Consider the following 18,756-nt stretch of genomic DNA (forward strand, 5'->3'; position numbering starts at 1 on the left):
TGATTGCATTACATAATTAATATAATTAAATCACTGTCACAAATGAAGTCCAGGCTGTTAGCGGTTGATATTCTGCAGCTTTAGAGAGGAGAAAGACGCTCACAGTCTACGGCTAATAACTCCATATACTCTATGTGCTATTATAGTTCATATTCAGAATTAAAAAGTAAATAGATTCAGCAATAATTAGATATAGTTTGCATTTTTTTTAAATGCAAAGTTTATTGATGATTTATAATGTATAAATATATTATCAACAATAACAAGCTTATGAAATAATTGCATTATTAATACTACATGAAACATGAAATATTACTATTGTGCTATTATTAATATTTAAGTGTAAAATAAATTGTGTTTAAGAACAGTAAAATAATAAACAAATTTATTTTACAGCACAACTGTAAAATTACAATACAAATATTTAATTCATTTTCAAAGGACACTGAAAACATTGAGTCATGAGATGTTTTCCTGTAACACATTATGATGAATCACGTTGGGGTTAAAGGTTATTAAACAGAATTGATCTGAATAATGACACTATTGTCTTTTTAAAAACTGCTTTACAGTCTAAATTGAACTCGGTTCATAATTGATGAACTTTACACAGTTACTGAACTGAATTTAATTAACATTAAACTAAAACTAACTTGAGCCGAGTAATGACCATTGTCTTCTGTAGACCTGAAACTGAATTGAACTTTGCAACATTAACACTGTTTTTGAACTGAATTGAGCTGAATAATGACACTATTGTGAATTAGTTTCATAATTTTTTTGATTTAATTTTTACAACATTGACTATTTCTTGAACTGAATTGAATACATTTTTGATAGCATTATTATTCATCTTAATTCTATTATGTATTTGTTTCATAATTGATACATTTTTGCCATTAACACTGTTATTGAACTGAATTTAATCAACATGGAACTGAATCGAGTTGAATAACAATACTGCAGATTCATTTCATAATTGCTGAATTCTGCAACATTGACACTAGTATTGGAATGAATTGGATCAACTTGAACTGAATTAAGCTGAATAATGATACTTGTCTTCAGTAGAGCTGCTATGATTCTGAATCGAATTTGTTGTATAATTGAATTTTGAAGAATGCCACTATTATGAATTCATTTCATAATTGAATTTTGCAAAATTGACATTGTTATTAAACTGAACTGAATCAGCGTTTGAACCTAATTAAGCTGAATAATGATACTTGTCTTCAGTAGAGCTGCTATGATTCTGAATCGAATTTGTTGTATAATTGAATTTTGAAGAATGCCACTATTATGAATTCATTTCATAATTGAATTTTGCAAAATTGACATTGTTATTAAACTGAACTGAATCAGCGTTTGAACCTAATTAAGCTGAATAATGACATTTTTTGTAGAGCTGCTTTAAAACTGAATTGAATTTGTTTCATAATTGAATTTTGCAACATTGACAGTTATTGAACTGAATTGAGCAGAAGAATGCCACTTTTCTGAATTCGCTTCATAGTTGAATTTTGCAACATTGACACAGTTATTGAACTGAATTGAATCATCTTTTGAACTGACTTAAGCTGGATTATGACACTTGTGAATTAGTTTCACAGTTGATTAAATTTCGCAACATCCAACACCTTTTGAACTAAATTGAATCAATGTTGAGCTGAATAATTGGCTTCTGTAGAGCTGCTTTAAATTGAATTTGTTTCATAATTGATGAATTTTGCAGCTGACACTGAATGGAACTGAATCAAAATTAGGTGAAAGATCACATTATTGTAATTTGTTTCACGATTGATTGAATTTTGCAACATTGACATTTATTGAACCTGAATTGAGCTGAAGAATGCCACTATTGTGAATTCATTTCATAATTGAATTTCACAACATTGACACCGTTATTAAACTGAACTGAATCAGCGTTTGAACCTAATTAAGCTGAAAAATGTCATTTTCTGTAGAGCTGCTTTAAAACTGAATTGAATTTGTTTCATAATTGAATTTTGCAACATTGACAGTTATTGAACTGAATTGAGCAGAAGAATGCCACTTTTCTGAATTCGCTTCATAGTTGAATTTTGCAACATTGACACAGTTATTGAACTGAATTGAATCAGCTTTTGAACTGACTTGAGCTGGATTATGACACTTGTGAATTAGTTTCACAATTGATTAAATTTCGCAACATCCAACACCTTTTGAACTTTATTGAATCAATGTTGAGCTGAATTATTGGCTTCTGTAGAACTGCTTTAAATTGAATTTGTTTCATAATTGATGAATTTTGCAGCTGACACTGAATGGAACTGAATCAAAATTAGGTGAAAGATCACATTATTGTAATTTGTTTCACGATTGATTGAATTTTGCAACATTGACATTTATTGAACTGAATTGAGCTGAAGAATGCCACTATTGTGAATTCATTTCATAATTGAATTTCACAACATTGACATCGTTATTAAACTGAACTGAATCAGCGTTGAACCTAATTAAGCTGAATAATGACATTTTCTGTAGAGCTGCTTTAAAACTGAATTGAATAGGTTTCATAATTGAATTTTGCAACATTGACATTTATTGAACTGAATTGAATCAACTTTTGAACTGAATTCAGCTGAATGATAACAATACAATAGTAACTTTAAAACCGAATTGAATTTTTCACAATTGATTCAATTTTGCAACATTGACAGTTTTTCAGCTGAATTGAATAATGACAACTATTGTGAATTTCATTTAATAATTGATGATTTTTTATCAATTTTCCTGTTTATTGCTGTGAAGCTGCTTTGAGACGGTCTGTATTGTATGAAGCGCAGTCTAAACACGGTTTCTGCCTCTTACAGCGTCTCTGACTCCTGACCGCTGTCGTCTTGTGTTTTTCTTGCAGTCACAGGACCAAGTCCTCCTGCTGTCCGCCGCCGGCCGCCGGGAGTTGGCCATCCACACAGGGACCCTCCAATGGCTGGGAGATGTCGTCCTCTAGAGAGGCCCGCGACTGCTACGTCAAGTAAGTGTGTTTGCATTCAGCCTTCCTCCCAATGCAGATGTTTGAGTGTCGTAACCCGCCACGTTCCCTCCATCCACGCGTCCCGAATACTGATTCCGTCCTCCTCGCCGCACTGCACTCGGTGACTCCGCACCGGTTTGAGAGCGACGGTGGCTTTGATCTGCTCGAGACTCGAGCGAAGCTTCACACGGCGCATTTGCATGCAGAAACGCACGTCAGGCTTCTGAAGTGACGAACCGGTAAAGGATACTAATGCTGCTTTTTCTTTCTGCTTTACTGACGTGAGATTAATGAGATCTGAGGAGACTAAGAGCAACACGTGAGTCCACAGCTGCTTCGTTTGGAGTGAGAAGGGCTCGCTTTGGCTCTTTTCTGTCTATGGGAACATGAGCTTATTATATATGCTTCTAAAAATTATTGTTTTGGATGCAAGTATTGCTCTTGCTGGTCTGTGTTCACATGCACTAGATAGACGTCTTTTGGCCGTTGCGTAGGCCAGTGTTTGACAGGTTAGTTTGATCTGGTTAAGTCACTGTGTGTTAACATACAAAACTTTATTATTATTATTATTATTATTAGTAGTAGTATAATTACTAATTAATTCATTTAGATTATTATTTATTTATATACTGTATAATTTTTAGTATTTGGTCAGTAGTACAGTGTTGATACTACACATGTAGTATACATTGTGAAATTTTCACATTATAATTGTTTATATGAAAAGTGTATTTATTTTTATCATTTTTTTTGGTCAGTTCACGGTTGATACTCCCGTATATAATGAGAACTTTTTACATTTTTTATATTTAAAGTTTATATTTGGTTTATTATTATTATTTTATGGATAATGTTTGGATAATACTTTATGATAAGGACTCATTTGATAAGATGAACTTACAATGAACTACTTCAATATTTAATAATTACAGTATTACTCAATACAATATTAATTAATCTTAGTTCATTTATATTATAAATTAGCATAACAATTGTATTTTTATTAACTAACATAAAAATTTTCTGTAGTATATGTTGCATTGTTAGTTTATATTAGCTAATGCATTAACTAATGTTCACAAATGTGACATTATTGTAAAGTCAGTGTTATTTTAGTATTATTTATATACTATAATAATGTTCATTTATATTTTCATTTGGCTTTTATTTTTAAATTTGTATTTTTTTAAATTTTGGTTTAAGTTTTAGTAATTTTATGTGCTTTGTGATTTTTATAAGTGTATTTTTTTGTTTATATACATCTTTTATTTTTATTTCAGTTTTAATTTTAGTAATTTTAGCAGTTTTTTTAATCTCAGTTACCAAGGCAACATTAGTTCTCATTTAAGTTTCATCTAATATTTGTTTAATTCTATTTCAGCTGTAGCTTAAGTTAACAATAAGAACACTTTTTTGAATCTTTTATCTATATATTTTATATGGGCAATGCTGTAATTTTCATGTAGAGATTTTAGTAGTAAAACAATCTTTTATCCAATTTAAATATTTTGTGTATGTTTTAGAGTGAGTGGAGCATCCTGAGGTTAATCATTATCTATTATATGTATTAATAATATGTATCTATACTATATTATTATATGATCTGTATGATTATTTTGGACATTAGCTTTGTATTCACTGCAAGACTGCGTCCTGTGTGAACACCTCATGCAGCTGTTCATGCTGTGAAAGCAGCTTATTTTTGTTGATTTCTAATTAGCCGCCTCGTCAACAGAGGGCGGGGTTTGTCACACGTGAGGGTCTATGGCCAGGCGACTTATGTAAGAATCGAACACAAGCACATCGGATGTGGGATATTGTGATCAGGAGCTTCCCGTGGGTCTGTCTGCTTCCTTGGCTGAGATGCAGCTTCATACTCGGGTGTGTAATAATTTATGCTTTCACGTCTTTATGGAAGTATTTTCTTGATGTTGACTCGAAGCATTTAAGAAGTTTTTGAAATATTCATTGGATATACGGCAGGTTTGTGTTTGCTCACTGCGGCATGTGATGCTTCCAGGAAACGGTGGACGCTGAAAATCTTAGGGTGGCGCACTAATAAGTGCACTAGTGTGGCTGAATCTGACAGTTTAGTTGCACAACGTTTGATTAATGTATTCAGTGCCTATGTAATGCCTGCCGCAAATGAATACTAGTGCTGTATTACTTACTATGATAACCAATGCAGTGCTGTTAAGCATTTAATTTTATATAAAAAAAATTATACAGTGGCTGCAAAAGTATGTGGATAAAAGTCTCACTTAAAAATGTCACTACACACAAAGTATCACAAGTTCAATTCACAACACTTTGTCTTCGTTTTTGATTTTATCATTTCAAGCTAAAGAAACTCCTTTTATGAAATGTTTTGTTAGAAAGGTCTGCATCTAAAAGAAACATGAATAGCAAATAAATATGCTTTTTGTAAAATAAAATGTACTTTTCTATTTTTTTTTTTATATTTTTTTTTATGAACAACAGAGTAGGAATAAACCCATGCCCAGTGCTCTGAATTTTTATTACTTTTTTTTAAAAAAACTTTGTTTTTATGAATTTTTATTATTTGGTCCATGTTTGATGATACATATAGATGCTAACATTGTTTTTGATATTTCGTTATTTAATGCAGTCATGTTTAAACATTTTAAGCATGGTTTAAGTGTACTTTTTAGGGCTTCAGTTTATAAAAAGAAATTGTATTATGAAATAGTTATATGTTAAACAATCCTAGTAGGTTTACAAGCTAGTCTTGTACAAGTATTATTTTAGTATCACTGAGATACTGTTAGTGTTTTTTTATTGACTTTTATTTTTGCATTTTCTGTTTTCATTTTAGATAAAAATGTTTTAGTGTAATTTTGTTGTATTTTTTATGTTTTGTATTTTTTTTTGTATTTTTTTTTTTTTTTCAGTTTTAGTTATCACGTAAAACTAAATGAAAATGATATGTTGCTTTTAGGGCTGCACGATTAATCGCATGCATTTGTCATGCGTGTCTCATCAGTAAAGCTGGTTCAGTGATTAGCGGTAAATATCCGTCACCTGTTTTCAAATGCACCGGGAGTTCATACACAGAGCCGTAGTTCACTGACAAGCTACGCAATATCGTGTTCATAATCGAATGCGATTAATCTCAATTATGAACAGAATATTGCGTAGCTTGTCAGTGAACTACGGCTCTGTGTATAAACTGCCGCTCCCGTTTGAAAACAGGTGACAGACATTTACCGCTAATCACGGAACCGGCTTTACTGATGAGACACGCATGACAAATGCATGCGATTAATCGTGCAGCCCTAGTTGCTTTGGGAACTTTCTCAAAAAATAAAAATTAACTGAAATAAAATACAAAAAAAAATAAATATTTTATTTCAGCGAGTGTCCAAATGAACTTTTTTTTTCATTTAATTTAACTTTAACTATAAATAAAAGTCTTTTTTTTTTTTTTTATTTGTTTCCAATACAAAAAAAATAAATAGTTTTTATTAGTTAACTATAACTATTTAACTATAACTATTTTCTTTTTAACATTTTCAGGGGCTGATGGGAAACAAAAGTAACTCTGCTCTTTTTTTAAAAAAAAACATTTTTAAATTTATTTTTGAGGGACAACATGAAAACAATTTCAAAACAGGAATAAACACATGCACTTGAATCGTTGAGTTTTGCTATCATTTAGTCGATGTTCGGTAATACACAGACGATCAGACATGTTTGTGGGCCTTTTTGAGGTGCTCCAGTTAACTGAGAATGTTCCTACACGTCATAGTTATGATACGTTGAGCATGCAAGTGACTTTAGTCTGAATAAAGTGGACAACCCTTCAAGAAAGCCCAGGTTTCCACTGCTAAATATGATGCTGTGTTGCTGTTCAAAGCAGCTTGTTTTCTTTCTCTCAGTCGAATCGCTCTTTGCTCGCTGGCTCTTAGTCTTAAAATAGAAGCAACATCAAAATAAAAAAAATCTGCTGTTCAGCACAAGTGTTTGTGCCCGGGGCTTTCAGAGGCCTGATCTGTGATTGGCGGTGGACGAGACGAGTGAGATCTGAAGAGTGTTTGTCGTCTGAGCTGTGAATGGCACTGGCAGCACTGAGCGCTGAATGATCTGCAGCATGTCGCTGTGAGTCTGACAGACAGACAGACAGACAGACACACAGACAGACAGACAGACAGCGTATGGGTGAGCTGAGGACTGCTGTCCCCTGGACACAAATCACAGCAGCAGACCGTCCGGTGCTTCCTCTGACAGGCAGCAACTACTGTTTGTAAGCAGGATTTCTGAGGCATGCATTTGATTGAATATGTGATTTATTAGTCTCCTTAGTCTGATATTTGACATTTGAAATTATATTAGATATTTTTTGGCAACTATTATAGTTTTTCCTGATCATAATTATTTATTTCAATATGCTAAATTTAGTCTGTTGCAGTTATGGATTCACTGTAAAAAAAAAAAAAAAAATAAAAAAAAAAATAAATCAGCTGTGGTTGCCAGATTAATTTTGTAAAAAATACAGAAAAACTGTAAAACCATTTATAGAACAAATTGTAAATGTTACAGTATAAAACTATTATTTACAAAAAAAAAATACATTTGAGTATAAACGAGTAAATTCAACAATGCACACTGCTATTAAAATCTGTTTTGTATATTTAACATAAATCGACAAAGGGACAGTAATATGAAGAATCGGTTCATCACAATTAGCTTTTCCACAAGCTACTAATATATAGAAGGCATTCTTGCAAACACAAAACACCATCATGGTAACACACTTCACACTTAAATAATGCCACAAACATTCAATAAACAACAGAATATGTAACACAAACCCCAAATGTACGTAACTGATAACAAACATGACAAAATTAATAAGAAACATGATAATTTAATAAAATACTTTCATATGTGGAGTGTCATGCAGGGAATTCTGTGAATATCAGTTTACAGTTTTTTACCGTAAACTGTAAGTGGATTTGTTCTTTTTTACTTCTAAAAATTGTACAATTTACAGCATCTTACTGTAAAATCACATGAAACATCTGGTTAGATCTTTTACAGTTTTCCCCTGTATATAGTACGGGAACTTACTGTTAACTTATTTACAGTTTTTTTCAGGAGCATTTTTACAATATTTTACAGTAAAAATTACACATTTTTTACAATGTTGTTCTTGATTATTGTTTGTTTATAGATACATTTCCATTAAAATTTTACATATTTTAGCTTTTTAGTACCTTCAGTTGAAAGCTAAAAAAAAAAAAAAAAAAAAAAAATTCAGTTAAGATGTACAGTGAATTTTGCATGACACCCTTTTAATTTTCAGTGCAATCTTTAAAATATTTATGCAACATTTTTCAATACCACAAGATGCATTGCTTCTGTTGATTTAATGTTTGCTATCTGAGATCCCACACAAAACGCACCTGTTGTTTTTAGTAAGCAGGATTTCTGTGTCATGCAGTTGAGTGTCTTGCACTTTTAAATGTTTTTTTAGTCTCCTTAGTCTAATATTTTTTAATATTTAGTAATTTGCATTTTAGCACCGTTTTTTCAATGCTACAAGATACATTGATTTAACATTTACTTTTTGGTAAGCAAGGTTTTTTATGACATACAAATAATGCAGTTGAAAGTTTTGCTTGTAAGTGTTTAAATTATTAGTGTTCATCATTTCATAGATATATTTCTTCTTCTTTTTAAAGTATTTTAGCATAGGTTTAAGTTTGTAATTATAGTTATGCAATCGATTCATTTTCAGAATTAAGATCTGGAATGGATTTTGCATGACGCCGTTTACATTTTCAGTGCAATCTTCATAATATTCCTTGACTTATTTCAGTGCCACGAGATTTATTGCTTCGATGTTGATTTAATGTTTGCTATCTGAGATCCCACACATACTGTAGTATTTTTGTCACATGCAATTTGGATTCGCAAGCGTGTTTTTTATTAGTCTCCGTTGACGGATATTAGACATTTGCCATTTAATCTGGTATTCATTGCAGTTTTTTCTTGCCAAAAAACGCCAACATAGATCGGAAGAGAATTTTGCAGACTCGCAGACATTGTAAAAAATGATTTTCCCAAGTTGTAAATAAAGATTATTGAAGTATTTTTTTATTTTTACAAGAAATACTATTTCAGTCTTTCCACCTCAAAATTTCACATATAATCCAATGTCATTTGCCATTTCTTTGCAATGATGGTGAAATTACTAGCAAGTGAAAATTTAATCCTACACCAAATTATTTTCATTATTTAAGCAAACTGGCCACAGTTTTTGTTTTTTGCATGCTGAAATAGGTAATTGCACAAAATAAGTCCTTCTTTTCTTCACAGATATAACTTGTGCTTGCCCGAATTTAATTTCCTTTATACTGAGATTATCTGCTGATTCTGGCCCTTGTTTCGTGTGTTTTGTAACTAGAGAGATCAGATCTGGGCCAGCTGGATCAGCGCCTCCTTTAAATCTTGCAATCCTTCTCTATTAGTGCAGCGGACCATTTATAATTAGAGAGAAATTAGAGCGCTTACGTATTCTGGAGTCTTTGTTAAGTAGGACATTTTTCAAACCCTGTTCGAGGTGTTAGAGTCGGAAAATGCAAATGAAATGGCTGTGCATTGGGTTTCTGCTATCACTGAACACTACAGTCCCAATTAAATGAACACACCACAGTTTACATAAGAGACACACGGGCTCCGCTCCAAAACCTTGTAGGCTGAGTGTGTTGGCAGTGTTTAAACGCATCAACACAAAGTGCTCAGAAAGGTGTATAGAGATGCCAAAACCAGCAGCCGCAGGCCAGCGCTGACCTGTGATGACCTTTGGTTTGGTTCAGCATGCCGTATTACAAGAGGAAGGGAAAAATCCCATGCCATTAAAGCACATTTATATTTTTGTTTTTGTTATTTTTGTATTGAAATATTAAGGTATATATGTTAAAATATATGTAAATGAAAATGTTAATTTATTAAATTTTAATGTGATATAGATGGACATAATACAGCATTTACTTTTGGCCCATGATCAGTCAAGTTTGATTTTTGGTTCATCATGAAAATAGGGGAAAAAAAAGAAAATAAATAAAGCTTGCTTATTATCTGTTTGTTTACTTATTTATATATGTATTTATTTATTGCAATGTGAACAAGCAATCGAAGTAAATGTAATTTAAAAAATAAACATTTAAAAAATGTATTTAAATTTTTATTTCATTATTTGTACCTTTGGCCCATGATCAATCAAGTTTGATCCATCGTTCCATATTACAAGAGGAGGGGAAACTATGAAAAAGCATGCCACTGAAGCATTTTTATATTTTTGTTGTATTTTATGTACTTTTTTTTTTTTAATGTTTGCATTGAAATTTTGAAAACAATATAAATAAATTTAATTTAAAACATAGTTCAAACAGTTTTAAAATGTATTTAAATTAATAATAATAATAATAATAATAAAAACTTTGACTTTTTATATTTTTGTTTACTTTTTTTGCGTTGAAATGTAAAAAAAAATGGAAGTACTTTTTTTGTTATTATTATTATCTTTTTTTAATTATTCGAATCAAGTATCACATTAATCAAGTTTGATATTGATTGATATTTTTGGCTCTTTGTATTAAAACGTTTAGTTTTATTTTAGAGTGTTTTGTGTAACTCTTAAAGCCTTCATGCGTAATGCATTATAAAAGTCTTCATAAAGTACTTTGTAATGCATCTTTTCATAATTGTAACCAAAGCAAAAATGCATTATAATATTTACAAATCAGTTGTTTGCTATGTGTTTTAATGCATTACCTTTTCTAAAAGAGTAACAATGAATAGATAAAACTGTGTTCACAATTATTCATGATATCATACAATGCTATAATGCATTAAAATACTTACATAATGCATTATATATGAAGGCTTTAAGTAAAGTGTAACTCTAACTAACTTGGCTCTAACTAACAATAACTGCATTGAAATCAATTATGCATCTGGTTTCCTGTGTGCTTCAGTCTGTTCCTGTAATGCACAGGATCGCTGCTTATATAGAGCGTTTCAGATGAGCTTTTATTTGAGTTAAGGTGCTGGTTATGTAGGTGATAGAGGGCTCGAAGAGCTGTAAGAGCATCTCACAGTCAACTCACCTGCTTAATTTGATTGGTCAGGTAAGATGAGATGCAGTAATGTCCACCTTCACAGAGACTCCATTAACCAGATGCATTTAGCTGGAGCTTTTGACCCGAATAATTCACGTAACGCAATTATAAAACCTCTCGTGCCTGATCAGATTTGCTCTCTGCCGGTTATCTGGGAGAAATGCCGGATAATAAAATAGTCTCTTAGCAGCAGCAGCATTCAGATTGAGTTTTGCACGTTTGGCATTTAGTCATGATGTGCTCTTTTGTTCTGCTGCCGTTCACTTCTTGCGCGGGACGTGTGTCTTTTGTCTTGTGAATGTTTCAATTGAGTCAGTTGAATAAGACGGAATAATGGCGTGAATCATCGCTGCATCAAATAAAACGACAGTCACCATAATGATAATCATCATCACAGATCATTTGTGCTCTATTCACACCGTCAAACTGGTAGAAACAACAAGACATCTAACATCTGACATACACCAGAACTTTGTTTTATTCCCTCCAGTTTTCACCGCATGGATTCATTTCTATTGCATTTTACGTTTTAGCTAAGGTTTAAGTTTTAGCCCTCAGTTGAATGTTGAACAAAACATTTTTATAGTTAAGATCTAAAATGGATTTTGCTTGACAACATTTACATTTTCAGTGCAATCATCAGAATTTTCTTTGTCTTGCAAATAAGCAACCATTGTTCAGTGCCACAGGATGCATCGCTTCTGTGTCCATGTTACATTGATCTGAGATACTGCACAAACACAGGTCAGATGACTTTTTGTATTTATATCTTTTCATTTAATTTGAGTTGTTATTGTTGTTTTTCATTAAGTGTGCACTATTTATTTATTTTATTTTATTTCAATTTTAATTCAGTACACTCCTAGATGAAAGTTTGGAATAAATATATATATATATATAAACTTAATCAGCAAAAATGTTTTTAACATTCATAATAATAAGAACCATTATTAATAATGATAACTAAGCAGCAAATCAGTATATTATTATGATTTCTGAAGATCATGTGACACTGAAGACTGCAGTAATGATGCTGAAAATACAGCTGCACATCACAGAAATAAATTACAGTTTAACAGATATCCACATAGAAAATAGTTATTTTAAATTGTAATAATATTTCTTTATTTTTACTGTATTTTTGATTAAATAAATGCAGCCTTTTGTGAGCAGAAGAGACTTATTTAAAAAAAAAAAAAAAAAAAAACATGAAAAAATCCTTATTATTCCAAACTTTCGACTTCCTCTTAGTTTTAATATATAATATTAACCCAGTTATTCTTTCACCGGTTGATGAATTTAACAATATGAAACACTCTTTTAAAGGCAGGACCCATTCGCACACATTACACTGGTCATCAGTGTCCTCAGCGCTCAAGATTTTGGGACGCTGTCCATCTATAGCAGCTGGTCGTGGCTAAAGAGAAAGCGACGCATTTCCTGCATCCCATATGTTTTTTTCAGGGCTTGCCGTGTTCATGCTCCTCTGAGTGATGGCACAAATCCCATTCATATTTTTATCTCATCTCCCACCTCACTGCCATCATCCAGCATTAACCTGGATAATTCAGTCGTTGCTGCATGAATGCGTTTAATATTCATGCATTTGGAGGATGCATTTATCCAGAGAGATTTACAGTGTGTTCGAGGTGTACTTTTTTATTATGGTCAGATGGTTTGACAGTATTTACTTTGCAATAGTATAAATGTCAATTTGCACTGCTTAGTTTCACTTACATCTGAGACAGACGAACAAACATAGAATAATGTGAATAATGCAGAGCGGGGTTGTGTCCCAAAAGAGTCAAGATTTTGTTTAAGGCAAGAAACTCTAGGTAAAACCATTGTTTTTTTTTCATGCACTGGACAATTTGTAGGGTTTTTGCTTCTATAACATGGTGTCTTTTTCAACTATCGGACAGAACACATAGATAATGCACATTTAAGTGTTTATTTATTGCACTTTATCTATTTGCACCTGTAGATTTCAGTTACAATATGTATCTTTGAAGCCCGCTTAAATAAGCCATAAACCGAAATTTACAGTATTTAAGGTTTTTACTGAAGGGTTTGTTTATATTTTATTCAGACTGATTTATGCAAACAAAGACCCGTTCATGAGCTGATGGCCCTTTTACAGATTTGTTGCTAAACCTGTGTGTAACTGCACTGAGTATCATCTCATGCAGTGCACGCACAACCTCTCGCCATGGCTTGAAAGATTAATTGTAGCCCTTCGCGGTGCGCTGGAACATGTTTCGAGAATGATGGCTCTTCCTCGCCGCCTCCTCCAGCCCACGGCTTTAATTAGCTAACGACGTGCACAGAGCTAACGCTTCACAGACCAACAAATGCAAGATGATATAAAGAGTGAGCAATAGCTGAGCAACTAGCACCGATTAGATTAGTGAAATGCGAGAAGATGTGATGTAAAGGCCATTTGCTGGTTACCTGAGCGGAATGCGGAAACATAATGCTATTAAATTCACAATAAAATCTTATGCTGAGTGATAAAACACAGATAATAGGACACTGAGCTCCACATAAAGACCAAAGGCTGTGTTTTGTTCAGAGACAGACCGTGACAGGAAGCTTTTTTAGCACTTATGTTATGCCAGGAAATGAAGAGGTAAAGATACACATTAGGTGTGTAAATCATGCTTTGTGTGTTTCACTTCACCTACAGAAGATGCTCAGAAATGTAGTTTTGTACAAGTCTGCATCTCATAAACCAGTGCCTAGTGTTTCCAAACAAGCTTTATTGCTATTATTCATAAACAATACACAGAATGTGCACACATTAACTGTGATTGCTCCTGTCGTAATTTTCAGCAAAAATTAATATCCTTCTGAAATCATTCAAACATGAATTAAAGGCAAAATTAAATACTGAAGTACAATAGGGACCATTTATTAATAGGACTTAATGGCGATATGTTGAATGTTCACAATATGTTCGCTATGATTTTGTGGACCGTATTGTGTGATGATTTTAATGTGTTTTTATTGTCTGTTAAGTTTTCTAAAGTTACGTTTTATCTCATGACTCATGAGTAGGGAAAAACTGATATTGCAATATTTAGTTTTTCTGCTAAATGTTTTGCAATATGACAAAATACAGGATTTTTTGGTTTTTCACCAGATGACTTCAATAGATATAGCTGTAAAAAAAAAAATACATAAATAAATAAATAAATAAAATAACTACAACAAAAAAAACTTAATTCTAGAATGATTGAGAGTGATTTTGCATATGTCTGAATGGTGTCTGTCTTATTGCCATATACTCCCATATTGCCATATGCCATACATATATATATATATATATATATATATATATATATATATATATATATATATATATATATATATATATATATATGGCAATAATACTAATGAACTGTAAAATGGAAAAAAAACAATGACTATAAAATGATTCATACTGTGATTATTATTAAATTCAAATAAAAAATATATTACAGCAAAATTATTGTAAAAAAACATTTAATTTGACTAAAATGATTTTTACTGTTATTATTAAAAATAAATAAGATATATATTTTAATAATACTAATGTACTGTAAAATAAAAAAATATTAATTTTACTGTGAATATTACACACATTCCTACTGTTCTTAACACACTCAGTATGACTATAAAATTATTTTTACTGTTATTAATATTGCTAAGATATGATTCTTACTGTGATAAAATTAAAATAATAAACAAAATAAGCAATAGTACTGTACTCTAAAATAAAAACCCAACTGAATTTGACAATTAAATATAATTTTTACTGTGAATATTTTACACATTTCCACTGTTTTGACCCAGTTCATGACTATAAAATATGATTTTTTCTGTTATTATTAAATAAAAATATTAAACAAAATAAGAAATATATTGCATCAATACTAACATATTGTAAAATAATAAAAAAAAAACATTCAGTTTGACTACAAAATTATTTTTACTGTTAATATTATACACATTCCCACTGTTTTAGACCCATTCTATGACTATAAAATATAATAACTTTGTCGCTATCAATTTTATTACCATTTATCCTTCAGCTGTACTCATAAATATGAGAGTGTTCAGACAGGAAGGTTTTAACAGCATCTCCCCATTCTCGAATGAAACCTGTGCCTTTGCATGCAGTTCTTCTCTTCACAGATGACGTGGCGTGTTAAAGTATGCGGTGACTCAACTGTACCAGCCAGCAGTTTTGAATGATTACAGTGTGTAACCAGGTCATCAACATTTGCAGCAGTTCCTTCACTTGTAGCACTTTCTACTGTCAACCTTTTGTACTAGAAAGTCATTGTTCTCCTCCCACTAAATTACGGTTCCCGGGAGCCTTGAGAACTGTGACAGCCGCAGCATCGATGTTCCCGCGGAGGCTGATCATTTCCACAGTTTTTATTGCATTCAGATCCACAATGTGAAAATGTAAACCTCATGTCTCAGATGTTGCTGTTATGAAAGAGGTCAATCAGAGTTATGCAATCTGGACATCTGAGAAAAGCAAGTGTGATTTCATCACTTTATGCCCATATAAATATCAACATCTGCACCAAATTGCATATTTTTGCTCTGTTTGAGTCTCTGAATAAATTTGAGCTGATTTGTTCCCTCCATATTCTCACTATATCAGATTATATGAGCCATAAAAGCCTGATGATCTATATGGTTGAAATATATAGCTTGAGTATGGTCAACATAACAATGAAAACTAATCCCATAGTTTCTGATAATAATACCAAAGGGCAACATGTTTATTGAAAATAGCAGAGGGCCTAAGACAGATCCATGTGGCACTCCATAATTTACTGCCATTAATTCAGATGATTTCCCATTTTAATCTACCGTATAGTGTGGATCAAATAACGATACTCAACAAAAGGACATATGCAAACTTTATATATATATATATAGAGAGAGAGAGAGAGAGAGAGAGAGAAAGAGAGAGAGAGAGAGAGAGAGAGTATAATTTTCAAATAAATTACTAAACCAAAACAAAAAATAATATAAAACCAACAATCACTACATATTAGAAATCTCAGTAATATAAAAAAGTCAAGTCAGTTTTGAGTTCACGTTAACATTGAACTAATGTGATCTTTATCCTCCTCTGTCTTTCAGTCATCTTTCACAGTCAAGTTCTTTGGAGGAAGTGCGTGTGGATGTGGATAAGTTCGTCCCTCCTGCACCGCGAAAGGTGGAAATGAGACGTGACCCGGTGCTCGGCTTTGGCTTCGTGGCGGGCAGCGAGAAACCAGTGGTGGTTCGATCGGTTACTCCAGGTATCCCAGCAAACTGAGATGTTTAAACCAGTTCTTCTGCATTTATTCATACATTTAAGTCATTTCATGCAACATGAGTTTATGAAAGAAGTCTCTTCTGCTCACCAAAGCTGCATTTATTTGATCAAACATACAGTGAAAAATGTGAAATATTATTACAATTTCAAACAGCTGTTTTCTTTGTGAATATTTTGTAAAATGTAATTTATTCCTGTGATCAAATCTGAGTCACAGAGTCAGGTTTCAGATTCACTTCAAAGTCACATGATCTTCAGAAATCATTCTAATAAGATGATACGCTGCAAAAGAAACATTTCTGATTATTATCAATGTTAAAAGCAGTTGTGCTGCTACATTTTTTGTGGAAAATGTGATACATTTTATTTTTCAGGATACTTTGATGAATAGAAAGTTCAAAAGAAAAGCATTTATTTTGTAATTTTTGTAACTTTATAAATGCCTGCCTCTGTCACTTTTGATCAGTTTAATGGGTCCTTGATGAGTAAAAGTGTTATTAAGTGTTAGTGTTAAAAAATGTATTATATTGTGTAAAGACCAGAAACGCTGATGAGAGGAAACTTTATGGCCAAATAAAAAGTGTTTTATCATGATGCCTTTTGTTAGAATTTAATCTTTTAGAAAAATTAATATAAAATAAACACAAATGTGATGTGTGTTTGTGATGAATGTGCAGGAGGGCCTTCAGAAGGGAAGCTGATCCCAGGAGACGAGATAGTGATGATAAATGAGGAGGCCGTGAGTTCGGCTCCACGGGAACGAGTCATTGATCTGGTCAGGTACTGAACTCAATCAACCTGTTACTGTCGTTCTTCATCTACTTCTCGTGTTATTCAGCTGAAGTCACCGCATGCTGACAGACCAGCAGTTTCAGAGAGAGTACAGAGAGAGTCTTCATTGCTCAGCACAGACTGTAGTCCCAAAAAGAGTCAAATATCATTGTATTAGATCAGGGTTTCCCAAACTAACCCTGATTCAATCTCGAGAATTTCACTTTCTTATCCTCATCTTTCATTATTTTTTGCAGAAGTTGTAAGGAGTCCATCGTCCTGACCGTGGTGCAGCCGTACCCTGTAAGTCAACACACTGACTATGTTTTGCATGTAAGTTTGTCAGCACTTTGGCTAATTTGATGATGCAGTTATCAACCAATAACACTGTGGTTAAATTCTTTAGAAGTCCACAGACAACACTAATTAAGAAGTCTGCAGATCAGTGTTATTTTAGTTATTTCATGTTGATTTCTTATCAGTGATATACTATACAATATTTTTTTGTTGATATGTGGAATATTTTCTGTTTTCACTTTAATTTACTTAAAGTTTTAGTAATTTTTTAATTAGTTTATATAGTTTTTATATTCACTGTTATTTATTAGTTGTAATAATTTTAATACTTATTTTATTTCAGCTATAGTTGCCAGGGCACCATTTTTATTTAGTTTTGTTGTGTTTTTGTCTTTTTTTATGTTAATATATTTGTTATTCCTTTTTATTTATTAGTTTTAATAATTTGAATACATATTTTATTTCATCTAGTTGCCAGGGCACCGTTTTTGTTTAATTTTGTTGTGTGTTTTTGTCATTTTTATTAGTTATTTTTAATGCTTATTTAGTTTTATTTATTTTTATTTATTAGTTTGAATTACTTTAGTACTTCAGCTTATTTAAGTTAGTTGCTAAGACGCCATTTCTCATTTTTGTTTCGTTTAAGGTTTTTCTAATATTATATTTCATGTACTTTTTTGCAAGGAACAAAAATAATTTTTTACGCTTTTAGTTTTAGTTGACGCTTATAACCCTGCTGTGGATTCCATCTGGATCTGCTTATTATTGTTTCTGGCTCAGCTCTTAGGCAGAAGATAATGACTTGATAGCATTGATATTTCACTCATTTTTCCTGTTTGTTCCTCTGTTATTCCAATCAAGTCGCCCAAATCCGCCTTCATCAGTGCAGCTAAAAAGGCCAAGTTGAAATCCAATCCGGTCAAAGTGCGCTTTGCTGAAGAAGTCATTATTAACGGACAAATGCCTGTAAGTGAAAAATGTCACGTTCTGCTTAAAAAGCATGTCATGCATCACAGTATTCACAGCTGTTTCAAAGTGTTTTTTATTTTAAGTATAAAGATCTAAACTGTCTTTCGCAACCAATTTTACTTGCATAATCTAACACTGGATATTCAGTGAGGAACACTTCAGGGTTTTGATTATAATCATCTGAGATTGATTGGATTGTGAAAAGTGGACGTTATGCACCAGAATGAAGTCCT

General features: G+C 32.2%; 1 protein-coding gene across 4 annotated transcripts in view; it reads left to right on the forward strand.

Annotated features, from left to right (window-relative positions):
- The window catches only part of LOC109045011 (FERM and PDZ domain-containing protein 4-like), a 65,040-nt gene that overhangs the window by 29,140 nt on the left and 17,144 nt on the right, over positions 1 to 18,756 (forward strand). For 2 of the 4 annotated variants that reach the window (XM_042764376.1, XM_042764378.1), the window contains exons 2-6: positions 2,897 to 3,016; positions 16,309 to 16,469; positions 17,164 to 17,266; positions 17,515 to 17,590; positions 18,416 to 18,520. In XM_042764376.1, coding sequence (XP_042620310.1) covers positions 2,897 to 3,016; positions 16,309 to 16,469; positions 17,164 to 17,266; positions 17,515 to 17,590; positions 18,416 to 18,520 — 565 coding nt within the window. Of the gene's footprint in view, positions 1 to 2,896; positions 3,017 to 4,792; positions 4,898 to 16,308; positions 16,470 to 17,163; positions 17,267 to 17,514; positions 17,591 to 18,415; positions 18,521 to 18,756 lie in introns of those variants that run through there. The other 2 variants (XM_042764377.1, XM_042764379.1) reach the window with 2 other exon arrangements.

Source organism: Cyprinus carpio, chromosome A9, assembly GCF_018340385.1.
Source record: "Cyprinus carpio isolate SPL01 chromosome A9, ASM1834038v1, whole genome shotgun sequence".
In the NCBI taxonomy this organism is placed as follows: domain Eukaryota; kingdom Metazoa; phylum Chordata; class Actinopteri; order Cypriniformes; family Cyprinidae; genus Cyprinus; species Cyprinus carpio.